Genomic DNA, 13,379 nt, shown 5'->3' on the forward strand with positions numbered 1-13,379 from the left:
TATGCGGGTATAAACGGTTGCAATCATTGCAGAAAAATGTACAAAACCCGCTAAGGATATACATGTATTTTTTCTGCAATGTTGCATCTGCTAATCCCCATATGAATTAAGAAACATTTTATTGTTTAAATCGAATTAATACCACTATTTTCATGTATAAATTGATAACCTTATCACTATTTTCCCAGCACTTTCTGGTATCATGTATGGAGGCTAATCGTGAATTTAAAAAATGCAGACGTGTAAATTCATAGTTTGTTTCTTGAAAATCGTATACCCCGATAATACCCGTATCTCTACAATTTATTGTAATTTGTTGATCTCAAACTCTTATCTCAACACTGTACTGTGTAATTCTTGAGTTTCCTTTCTATACTTCACACCTTGTATCTAAATCTTTGAACCGTCATATTTTAAATTAAGTTACTGTGAAAATTCAAAACTGTATCATTTCGATCCGATGTTTTCTCAGACGCGTCCATGTCGAATTGCACCTGTCCATTTCATTGTCTATCAATAAATGTTTTTACCTTTACAGTAACAGATTGAAATGACGTAAGCTGCATATTTCCAATCTTGCCAGTTAATGTTCGTGGTCTTCATAATTAATAATGTACATGTACTACATTGTTTGCCAGTTAATGTTCGTGGTCTTAATAATTAATAATGTACATGTACTACATTGTTTGCCAGTTAATGTTCGTGGTCTTAATAATTAATAATGTACATGTACTACATTGTTTGCCAGTTAATGTTCGCGGTCTTAATAATTAATAATGTACATGTACTACATTGTTTGCCAGTTAATGTTCGTGGTCTTAATAATTAATAATGTACATGTACTACATTGTTTGCCAGTTAATGTTCGCGGTCTTAATAATTAATAATGTACATGTACTACATTGTTTGCCAGTTAATGTTCGCGGTCTTAATAATTAAATATGTACATGTACTACATTGTTTGCCAGTTAATGTTCGTGGTCTTAATAATTAATAATGTACATGTACTACATTGTTTGCCAGTTAATGTTCGTGGTCTTAATAATTAATAATGTACATGTACTACATTGTTTGCCAGTTAATGTTCATGGTCTTAATAATTAATAATGTACATGTACTACATTGTTTGCCAGTTAATGTTCGCGGTCTTAATAATTAATAATGTACATGTACTACATTGTTTGCCAGTTAATGTTCGCGGTCTTAATAATTAAATATGTACATGTACTACATTGTTTGCCAGTTAATGTTCGTGGTCTTAATAATTAAATATGTACATGTACTACATTGTTTGCCAGTTAATGTTCGTGGTCTTAATAATTAAATATGTACATGTACTACATTGTTTGCCAGTTAATGTTCGCGGTCTTAATAATTAAATATGTACATGTACTACATTGTTTGCCAGTTAATGTTCGCGGTCTTAATAATTAATAATGTACATGTACTACATTGTTTGCCAGTTAATGTTCGTGGTCTTAATAATTAATAATGTACATGTACTACATTGTTTGCCAGTTAATGTTCGCGGTCTTAATAATTAAATATGTACATGTACTACATTGTTTTCAAGAAAGATTTGCCAAGTAAAATCACTAATTGCTACTATTGTTTGTAAAAAGACTAAATTCTTGAAATAAAATACTGATGTTATTCATTTCTTTAATACATTATTTTATTTTTTGGTTGACATGTTTACAGCAGAGCACAATTTACGATACACTCCAAATTATTATTCCCATGCTTAATTAATCACACAGTCAAGTTTTTAATATAATTTAGATATTTCTTGGAACTGCAAGAAAAAAAATAATAGTTATAAATGTGTATCTTGTAAAATTAAGCAAAATAACATTGTTCATTAAAAAATTTAACATTTTTTCATTTAAAAAGGTACAGTGGTTTTATACATAAGGCCATATAAATCTAATTTTTAGTTTCTCGTACAATATTATACACCAAAAAAAAATGAGAGGGTGGGTCAAATTCCATCTTTTATTATTTGAAATATCTAGTATATCATATTTTTATACATAATGCTGGAATTCTCTCACAATTTTAATGTTTATATGAGTGCAAGACACATTTTTTCAGTTTTGAATTATTCTTTAACTTCTACAACAGGCTGTTCTGACTGTTTTGTAAACAGACCCTTGATCTTTTGTAGAACCAAATTTCAGATAGGACAAATCAAGAGGGGCTGTTGGGGATGATTACCTAAAAACTAATTTTATATGGCCTTAAGGCAAACTCTTTGGTAACATTTTTGTCACAGAAGCATATACAAGTCTCCTCCAACCTTACCTCAAATTCTACTTCACATCTCAATTGATATCAGAGAAAGTTAACATTTGTAGAGGACAGTTGTAAATGAAATATAGATTATAAAGTCTTCTTCTCATCTTCCCTTAAATTCTACTTTATCAAATCTTATTCAATAAATATCAGAGAAAGTTTAAGTAGTTAAAGGACAGATGTTACTGGTATAGATTACAAGGGTGATACCAGATATCATACCAGATAACATCTGGAAACCCCACTGTAGTCTTATTAACATGTATCACCACAGTTCTTTATTTCTTCACCTTGCCTTTTGTGTTGTTCTTTTTAGGTTTGGTGTATTTAGCTTCTAATTGTGAGAAGAAATCGTCTGCAGCTTGTTCTCTCGTCTGTTGTTTTTTCTGTATCAAGGCTTTCAATGATTTGTCATTATCAAGTCCAATTTTTTTAGCCTCAATTTCTGCTTCAGCAGCTTCAGCTTCATGCTGTTGGGAAAAAATATTTCTAAGTAAAGACTTTTTTCAATAACATTAATTATATTTGTGCTAATTTTCTTCTTCTTAAAAATTATAGCATTGAAAAAATGATCAATATAATTAATAAAATAGTTCTAATTTTAGGATCATCAGTTCTACAAAAACATACAAAAGAGAAAAAGCAATACAGGTAACTCTCGATACCTCGAAGTCCGTAGGACCGAGGAAAAACTTCGAGAGATCAAGAGTTCGAGTTTTCAAGAGTCCGGAATTTTCCAGGATTGTTGACAGGTTTTAAAATTAGTCTTACCGGATGTAAGGATTTTCATGCAGTGCTAACCTTTTACACATGGATTTTATAAAACAACGATATTTTTTCGTAATTCAGATGAATATTTTATGAAACTGAGTAAAGCAAAAAATGTACACGTCATTTCATATTTATTTATTCTTCGTAATGCGGACAGACTATGCATTCGTTACATGAAAACGACATTTTACAGCGTCGTACATAGCTCTGACTATTCCAAAAATGATCATTGAACGCAGTTCTGTAAGTATTTGGCCAATAATAGTCGTCATATGGACATTGAGGCTGTTTCTGCTTTTTTCATATTTCGTTAAACTTTGACACTGACTCGAAAAAAAAATTAAATTAGTGTTTTTTCTTTTAATCAATTACTACTTTTCAATGACACTGCGTCTCTAAATTATCGTAAGACAGTCGATGATAATTATTTTAATAGCATAGAGGCAAAATAGGATTAATTATTTTCAACACAACTGAGTACATGTGGTAGCCCATAATGCACTGCGACTCATTCATCAGTGGGCTGTGGGTAAAGTTAACAGATAGCTTATTTACATGCAAATTTATGCTGACGTCAGAAAATCTAGTGGTCTCGACCTGATAAACATCCCGTTCCTCGAGACCCGCGTCTTCTGCCTGGGGCCATTTAAATGTCCATGTAAAGGTGCTAATTATATAATCTTGTATACACATAGCCACTTCGAGGTATCGAGGGTAAATTTTAATAGAATATGAATAGCGGGACTGCATTTTGACTTCGAGGGATCAAGGGTTTCGAGAGATCAAGAGTTCGAGAAATCAAGAGTAAATTTGCTTAGTTATATAGTGGAAAAATTCGGGACCGAAGACTCACTTCGAGCGATCAAGAACTTCGAGAGTTCGAAGTTCGAGCCATCAAGAGTTACCTGTATAGTGATGATCATATAGTCTACATAAAAAATAAATGTATACAAGTATATTTTTAAGGCATTTCAGGTAATTTATTTGGACGATGATATTTTAAATGTACATATACATATTTAGATATATTTGAAATGAATTTTTTTTTACTTTTCTCTTCCTCTCAGCTTTCTTTTTCTTTCCTTCCTTTGAAAAAGCTGGAAAATCTGGGATTTCCTTTTTTCTAATTAATTGTTTTAAAATCTTTGTAAATCTTGCTTCATCTTCAATGGTTGCACACATTACACTATCAATAATGCCATCCATGTCACCTTCACATTCTATATATGCTGTCTTTAAATCCTCAAGCTCTTCTTCTGAATCTAAAAAACAAGAGGCCCTTGTGCCACAATGCCCACCCGAGTCATTATATGGCACAGCTGTTCTTCATCATCAGATTTCAAATTATTCACCACTGAATACAGGGTTATTTTCGCCCCATGTTATTTTCACCCTTTCACACTTTCAAACAATTATGCACCATTTTAAATTCACCTGGTCACGGTTCTGTTTAAGAAATTATACTGTCTTTGAATTAACCCCATTTTAAAATTTGCCCAATTGTGAGTAGGGCAAAAATAAACGGTGGTGAAAATTTCCCTGTATACAGTATATATTCCTTGGTAAAATTTTGTGGACCCATCCAACCCACGGTTTTCATGGTTTAAACAAACCTAAATTTACACTACCTGAGAATGCTTCAATCAGCAATGATTCTGTGAATTGGTCAAAATATCTTAAATAGTTTGGGGGTCGAGGGGCTGATAAAATCTGGGCTTTAGCCATCCAAAAGTAGATTTAAATTAGTAACGAAAATTGAAGTGTGATATTTGTTCAACAACTTTTACATCCTGACCTGGCTGAATGAACCGCCACACCATTTAAAGGAAGTCTGAATCATCCCTATGTTTGTCTTTACCTTACTTCGAGATAAAAGCAAATGTCCGAATGATGCAGACTAGATAAAACACAGACTAAAAAATTTGAATTTTTTACCCAGACTAAAATGGCAACCAGTCGCTGCAAAAATAGAAAGAACTGAATTATCAGAAAAACACTCATAAATATTGGATTCTTGGATTCAAATTAGCGGAATTCTGCTAAATATCAGAACAGAATCATCACTGTTCAATATCAGTAAGACTAAACAGGCCTTTGATTTTCTTGAAAAAAAGATTTTTAAAGATCAATTCCTTTATTTTATATGTAAAATTTTGATCATCCAATGTGGCCCCACCCTTCCCCTGGGGGTCATGATTTGAACAAATTGGAATCTACTCTGCCTGAGGATGCTTCTACATCAATATGACTTATCACGTCCTTGCTATTCGCAGGTGAGTTAAGGCTAGGAATAGGCATTTCTATGCAAATAATCTAATTAAAATGCCTAAGGACTATATCTATTATACAGAGAAAGTTAAAACTTATTGCCTAATAAATACTTGGTATCCACAACATGAGATAGCTAGTACACATTATGACGTCATATTATGACATCATTGTTCTTTACTACACAATATTTTAATGGATATAATAAACAAAAATGCTTTGGCGCAAGGGCATGCTCTATTTTATTCAACTGAAACAAGGTATATTTAGAAGCAAAATATTCCAAAGTTTGCTGGTATTGCTGCACAAATATGAACACCTCAGTTGTATAATTACTATTTGTAAATTTTAAGTTGAATAAGGGTAAAAATATACAGTCCGGTATAAGTTTCCTCAAATTCCGATCAAATGAGAAAATGCCTAGGATTTGTGCAGCAGTTTAACTAATCTATAGAATATTCTTTTTAGCACTATACAATCTTTATGTAAAAATAAATAAGGTAATCCCTTGCGCCGAAACTGTTTTGTTGATGTGTTTTATAACCTCCAGTAGGTAAGATCAGTGACGTCATAATATGATGTCATAATGTGTACTGGATATAACATATCGTGGGTACTAAGTATGCATAAGAAAATAAATCAACACTTTCTCTGAATAATAAATATACCTCTTATGCGTTTTTATTGGCTCATTTTCATAGAAACGCCTATACCTAGCCTTAACTCACATGTGTTCTTGAGAAGCAGATTTTTTCCCCATATATTCCTATGTAAAACTTTGACTGCCAATTATGGCCTTACCCTATCCCGAGATCAGGGTTTGAACAAACTTGAGTCTACTACCTGAAGATGCTTCCATATCTTTAGGACTAATCATGCCTTTGCTATTCTTGAAAACAAGATTTTAAAATTCTTTTTTGCATATATTCCTACATAAAACTATATTACCATCACCATTATGGCCCCATCCCTACCCTGGGGGTTAGGGCTGTCACGGTTCCAAAATTTTTCGGGTCGGGTCGGGTCTGTAAATTTTCGGTTTCGGGTTTTTCGGGTCCGGTATTTACATCTATTTTAAACCTTAATTTCATGAATTTAACTTGAAAAATTTGTTACATTAAATTTACATTGAAAACGTCTAGACATTGGCGACTTGGCCTACTATTAGTCACAACCTGACCATTCCTGCTCGTTTTGATAATTATCTAACACTTCCGTGACAAGTGTTTTGTCATGGAATGAAGTAAATTTCAGTTGTGACGTTTATTTATCAATATTTACATTTGCAAATGTTTTCCCTTATATAACACTATTGAAAGCAACGTGTTTCTATATCCGTATAAACACAGGTTCCTCGCGTCATAAACGTTCAACGTAATTTCTCAGTGACATCATAAAGGGTCGACGCGCAAACAATGGATCAAATACGTGCCGCTGAGTTTGAAAAATAAAACATTTCATGCGTCAAAGATTATAATCAGGAGAATATAAAATATGAATAAGTCATAAATGTAAATATAAGTAATAATGTATCATTTTTGAACATCTATCGGATATAAATATGGGTTGGTACGAGATCAAATTTACCATAACACTCTTCGGGCTTTATGGAATTTGATCTCGTGACCAACCCGTATTTATATCCCGAAAGATGTTTAAAAATGATACCTTATTTCTCAACTGTTATTGTCATCATTCCTTTGATTTCGACGCCATTTTTTGTATTGAACAGGCTCTAATATATAAACCAGACCCGAACCGAAATCCTGAAAAATGGAACCGGAACCGAACCGAACAATTTGGACCGCGGTTCTCGGTTATTTCGGGTACTTGTGACAGCCCTACTGGGGGTTCATGGTTTGAACAAACTTGAATCTACACTACCTGAGGATGTGTTCATATCAATATGTCACAGGTGGTGAAAAATCAAGTCTCAACCGGGACTTGAACCCAGGGCCTCTGGCATATCGTGCCACTCTGACCACTGAGCTATTGAGACCCGATATATTGACTGACTTTCACACACCTGTGAATCCTGTGACAAATATGTTACCATACCTTTGTTGGTCTTGAGAAGGTTTTTAAAGACCATTCCCTACATATTCCTTTGTAAAACTTTGATGGCCTACTGTAGCACACCCTACCCACAGGGTCTTGATTTGAACAAATTTTTATCTACACTACCTGAGGATGCTTCCATATCAATATGACTAGTCATGCCTTTGCTGTTCTTGAGAATAAGATTTCAAAGACTGTTTCCAATATACATATACCAGTATTCCTATTTACTATTTTGATTGTCCATTATGGCCCCACAGCACCCTACCCCCAAACCCACAATCCCCCCTCCCAGTCATGATTTGAACAGACTTAAATCTACACTATGTATTGAAGTTTTCACATGTTTCAAATCTTCTGGCCCAGGTGCTCATGAAAAGAAGATTTTTAAATATTTTCCTATATATTCACATAAGTTTTATCTTTTCTGGTCTAGTGATTCTTGAAAAATGTTTTAAAACATGCCATTAAAATTTCAATAATTCTCAATTATCTCCCCTTGAAAGAGGGTGTGGCCCTTCCTTTGAACAAACTTGAATCCCCTTCACCCAAGGATGCTTATAGCAAATTAGGTTGAAATTGACCCAGTGGTTCATGTGATGATGACAGCATTTACTACAAACAATGGACTAATTTTGATCAGAAAAGCTCACTTGGGCCTTTGGCTCAGGTCAGCTAAAAAAGTTATTTCTGTAATGGGAAAAATAAGCTGAATAAAAAAAAAGTGCAACCTTGATAAGTTGTTGGTTCAGAACTGTGTACATTTTATATATAGCACCAAAAAAATTGATTTTCATGTACAATTGTTGATATATACGTAATATAAGTCAGTGGATTAACGGGGAAGGGGCATAAAGACTCTTTAAGAAATGATCATTTGTGTATAAACATTCAAAGCTGTGCTATTGAATTCTGACACTCTACAACAACAAAAAAATGTGAAAACCAGTCTGGTGAGGATTAATATTTCCTTATCTTACCAGTATTAAAATCCTTTAATACCTTTTCTTCATAGTTTTATAATTCATAAATTTCTGAAATTTCAATGGCCACTTCCAAAAGTGAGAAGTTCCCCACCTTTATATTCTTTCTGGAATGATTTGATGTCTTCCTCTGTGACCTTTTTAAATAGCAATCTCCAGTAATCACTCCAGTCCCTGTCCTGTTGTACAATGTCCTCATCTTCAACATCACCTTCAGGAAGAAAAAACAGTTCTCACTTCTCAAGATTTCTTCATAATTCCCTAAAAATAACCCCCACTCCCTTCCCACAGGGGTGATTTTAAATACCTTAAAAAAGAACTCTAAAAATTTTACTGCAAATTCCCATGCCCCGAGTCTTGTTGAATTGTAATTGGTTGATGGTTGTAACAACTCTGCTCATGAGCATCTGTTTTGTTGAGTATGAAAAGAATGGCCATGCATATACCATATACAGTCCTAGCAGTAAAACTTTATAGCCCAAAGAATATTTCAATAACTTCTGGGTCATGTAGCCATAATCTTCCACAAACAACTTTGCTATGAATCCTCACACAAGCAATCTTTGTACCAAGTATGAACTGTTGATACTCCTCCAACATAAAATTTGTGTTTAAGATTTTAGAATACCTCACTTCGGAAACCAGTTAACCTTCAGAATTTGACACTTCTGAATTCAGAGACCTTGAATCATAATCAACCCTGAGGGCAAGTTTAATCTTCTAAAACATTCCATTACAAAATTATGCTAAGGACAAGAAGTTTACACTTCAAACTCAGTAACATTGACTATTTTGCAGGGTTGTTTTAACAGTGACACTCTCTAGCCACAAACAACATTTATACCCAGCATACCAGTAATCTTCAAATGTTTTCCCAGCTTCATTATGGTGCCAATGTATGATGGTGTTTATCCAAAACCTTCTACCTTGACAAAATTACTATACAATTATGGACTCTTTCGATGGTGAATATGGTTTGTTATTCACCAGAAAAATATCAATATTGACCAAGGGGAAGCCGAGGTCAATATTGATATTTTTCTGGTGAATAACAAACCATATTCACCATCAAAAGAGTCCATATCGAAATTTTTGGAAAATTTTGCCTAACAATTTTCCTGCTCAGATATACAGCTGGCTCCGGCCGCTACACAACCCTTGTTTTCAACATTGTGTGAGGTATTAATTGTGGCGTCACATTGCCGCTGCATGCGCACTGACCCTCCTTCAAATCCAGTGAATATGTAGTATCATGAATTGTTTGCGATTGTATAGATTATAAAGGGACACTTCTAATCAGTAACAAACTAAGTTTGGGAAACATAATTAACTAAGACCTCTAGGTAAAATTAAAATAGCTTTAGCAACCTTAATTAAGCAACAAATAAACATGTAAACCATAATAATGTCTTCAAAAAGCAAAAGTTGTGCTTAACTTTGATCATGTTGGTGGTTATAAAAATGTTTTTATACCTATAAACATGATGAAGATTGTTACCTGGGTGATAGTTGATTTTTGCCCTAAGCAACAACAATTTACAAGAATATGTCAAAAGGATATTTACATGATTACATTGGTAGATCAATACTAACAAAAATATGTATTTCAGCAATACATGCAATACTAAGTACATTCTATACCTGTCTCATCATACACTGCTCTTTTATCCTTATCTGACAGTATACTGTAGATACGACCCAGAGTCTGGAATTTTTTTGTTGCTTCCTCTTTCTTTTCTGTGTGAACACGGTCAGGATGAACTTTCAGGGAGACTTTATGATATCCTTTTTTCACTATAACACAAATGACAACAAAATTGAAATTCATTATTTATTATTTAACCAACTAACAGGGTTGTCCTTAAGACCCGGGGGCCGGGGAATTTCCCAGCCTACAATGACATAATTCCCCGGATACTCTGGTATTCCCCCTGAACCCCCTGTTAAATGTATGGGAGAAACCTCAGACCCCCTTCTACTTCTTTAATGTCCCCTGTTATTTCAATTCTTTGGGACAACCCTGAACTAATCACCATCCTAAGGCCTGAACCATAGACACTGGGTGTGAATTACACAATTTTTGGTACAAATAGAAGTTATTTGTACCTAATTCCAGGCTTCGGGTATTTCCCCAGAAAAAAGAATTTTATTATTATAAGAGTTTTGTTAATATATTAAGAAGTGTACTTGAACCACTTTTAATAAATTCGTTGAGTATTAGGTCTTGTCCAGGTGATTTACCAGTTTTTAGATTTTTAATGCCAAGCTTGACTTCACTGCATGTGAAAGGATAGTCAAGGGGAGTAAGTTTCTGTATTTCAGATTCAACTACATGTTCACAGGAGTTATTGCCCTTAGAGCACAGTAAGTTTTGATAGTGATTCATAAATGCTTGAAGTCCTGGAGTGGAAGAATTTGAGTTTTGCTTAATTTTATTTTTATTTAGGACCTTCCAAAAATCTTTTGAATTGTTCTGATTTAGGTTGTGGATGTTGTCAGTTATTGTCTAATAAAATTCATGTTTTGATTTCTTTTTCATTCTGTTAAAACCTCGTTTAGCATTTTACTTAAACACTAGGCTGCCAAGACTTGTATATGAGATGCGAGGAAACTGATAACTTAAACATGTTAAAATTGTATTTTACATTCACTGTCTTCACTGTACTACCTAATCTCGGCGGAGATTCAGCTCGGCTAGATATTTAGACTCGGTGAAGACCTCAGCTCAAATATCTATGGTATGATATGGGTTGCTTTTTTGATAGTCCATAGTACACATATAAATAGTCAAATACTTGCGACTTTTTGTCTACTTCTAACAAAAAACATTTTTGTGAAAACTGTATATAAATAGCTATAAGAAGCTATTTTGAATGGCTTAATAAAGCTATATAGATAAATCAAAAGATTGTGCTGGACCTGTCCATTTCCAATGGTGTGTAAGCAGTGGTAAGTGTACCACCTTTCAACAAATTACAGTCAGTCTATGTGACAGTGGACTTTTAAGCAACAAGTGGATAGGATATCTTATTAAGCTGTTAGTGTTGAGATTGATTATCTTACGAAAGTTGTATGATAATCATGATAAAGACAATACAGACTGCCTAATCGTTTAACTAACTTTAAAAAGAACACAAAATTACCATCTTTGTTAGAAGAATCCTTTTCAATGCCAAGTATTTCATATAAATTATCCGTCCCGAACAACTCTTGACATGATTCCAGTAAACTCGGCATTATTTTTTGACAAACATGAACAAGCAGCTTCCCGCGTTTTCAATTTGAATTATTTTACCTTTTTCTATTGAAGAGTGATGTCGATTATAGATATTGCGTACCAAGAGTCATTCCATTACTTTAATGTCGTTGAAAGCCATATATGACGTATTTTTGATAAGTTCAGATAACCAAAATTAAAAAGATATTTCTATTTGTTTTATTACTTTATATAAAGATAAGACTTTTCTGTAAATTACACAATTTAAATCAATCGCGTTTCAAAAGATATCAAAAATTAAAAACAATAACTGATTTATTTACCGACTCCACATTTAAATAACAGACAAATTTAAAGTCAGTTTAACCATAGAAACTGAGATTATTCAAGTTCAAAATCGTTGAAAATTTTAATATGAACGTAAATAACATATATCATGTATATCTATACTTAATCTCAAATTATTAATTTTTTGCTCAGATACGCCATATATAGCTTTGAATTTTCCAAGTAATTCATTGCAGAGACATAAATAACACATTATTTTTGTCTCTGATCATTGCCTGTTTTAAAGAAGATGGGCGAACAAGGCGAGCGAAATGCCTATAGTGCGACAAAAAGTTGAAAAATTAAATCTCGATTATAACAAAATTTTCTTTGATATTTCATCTAACATAAAAGTATACTTTATGTAAAATCTCCATAATTTGCGAAAATCTCACAAAGATTGAAATTAATTGCTTGTGAAATAGCAAACACACGCGAAAGAGGGAAAAGGGATCATTTGCACATACTGTAACACAATTTTTCGATATGAGTGGGTATACGTCTTTGCTCCATTTCTTTGAAAGTTTATCCTCAAAGATTGCGTAAATATATACATTTTTTGGTTAACAAAAACATGGAGCAAAGACCCACTTTACCTTAAAAATACACTTTTATGACACAACATTCTCATCTTTCCGAGAAGTACTTGAAGTCCATTTAGTCAAGGGTCATACCACAAACATGATTTAAAAATGCCACTGTTCATCACGAGTTGTGTAGCGTAGTGGTTAGCGAGTTAGTCTCAAAGTAAAATGATACTAAGGATTTCTATTGCTAGGGTTCGAACCCCACAAATACCCGCATTATTTTTTAATAACAGAATAATTTTTGCAAGAAAATTTTTCTCAGAAAAGTTTTGTTTATCAGAATTTCATAAAGTTTAATAATGAGAACTTTTTATTCTAAATACTAAATTCACAAATTGAATATGATTTTTTTTTTTATGTACCGGTATCTGAAGCTATAGGCTATCTGCACCCTTGTTCACCTATCTCCTTTCCACTAACAATATTGATAATTTAACTCGTTTCATTTTCTCAAAAACAAACAAACAAACAAAACAAAACAAAAAAGAGAAACATGCAAATGGTTACAGATGGGAAATGCACGAGTGAAACCGAAAAAAGGTGTTGGAGGGAAAAGATACAGAATCACAAAGAATACAAGTTTACTATCTTTACGTAAACAGTGAAAGTCAGACGGGGGAATAACATATTTAAAGGAGATTTTTTGTAAGGATGCTTGTATACAGAAAACGAGAAAAGAGTGTATTATCTATTACTACACTGTAAAAATTGTGTTTAGGAAATAAACACTTCTATTACATGTTTAGATCTAAACGTGTATAGCATTGTGTTTAACAACTGAGCACTTAGGTCTTAACATGTTTTATATCTAAACGCGTTTAGAAATTAAACACGTTTTACTGTAAAGTGCAGAGTTATCTTCCCGGAAATGAC

General features: G+C 33.2%; 1 protein-coding gene across 1 annotated transcript; it reads right to left on the reverse strand.

Moving 5' to 3' along the window:
* Positions 1 to 1,874: 1,874 nt before the first annotated feature.
* Positions 1,875 to 11,635, reverse strand: LOC133191414 (dnaJ homolog subfamily C member 9-like). The gene is made up of 5 exons (XM_061327169.1): positions 11,519 to 11,635; positions 10,017 to 10,169; positions 8,470 to 8,586; positions 4,117 to 4,328; positions 1,875 to 2,765 (listed from the first exon to the last, which is right to left on the reverse strand). Exons 1-5 carry the CDS (start codon positions 11,610 to 11,612, stop codon positions 2,574 to 2,576), a joined length of 768 nt encoding a protein of 255 aa, XP_061183153.1. The 5' UTR covers positions 11,613 to 11,635; the 3' UTR covers positions 1,875 to 2,573.
* Between the last annotated feature and the right edge of the window lie 1,744 nt (positions 11,636 to 13,379).

This window comes from Saccostrea echinata, unplaced genomic scaffold, assembly GCF_033153115.1.
Source record: "Saccostrea echinata isolate AGI-Se365-2 ecotype Australia unplaced genomic scaffold, CSIRO_AGI_Sech_v1 ptg000023l, whole genome shotgun sequence".
NCBI lineage: Eukaryota > Metazoa > Mollusca > Bivalvia > Ostreida > Ostreidae > Saccostrea > Saccostrea echinata.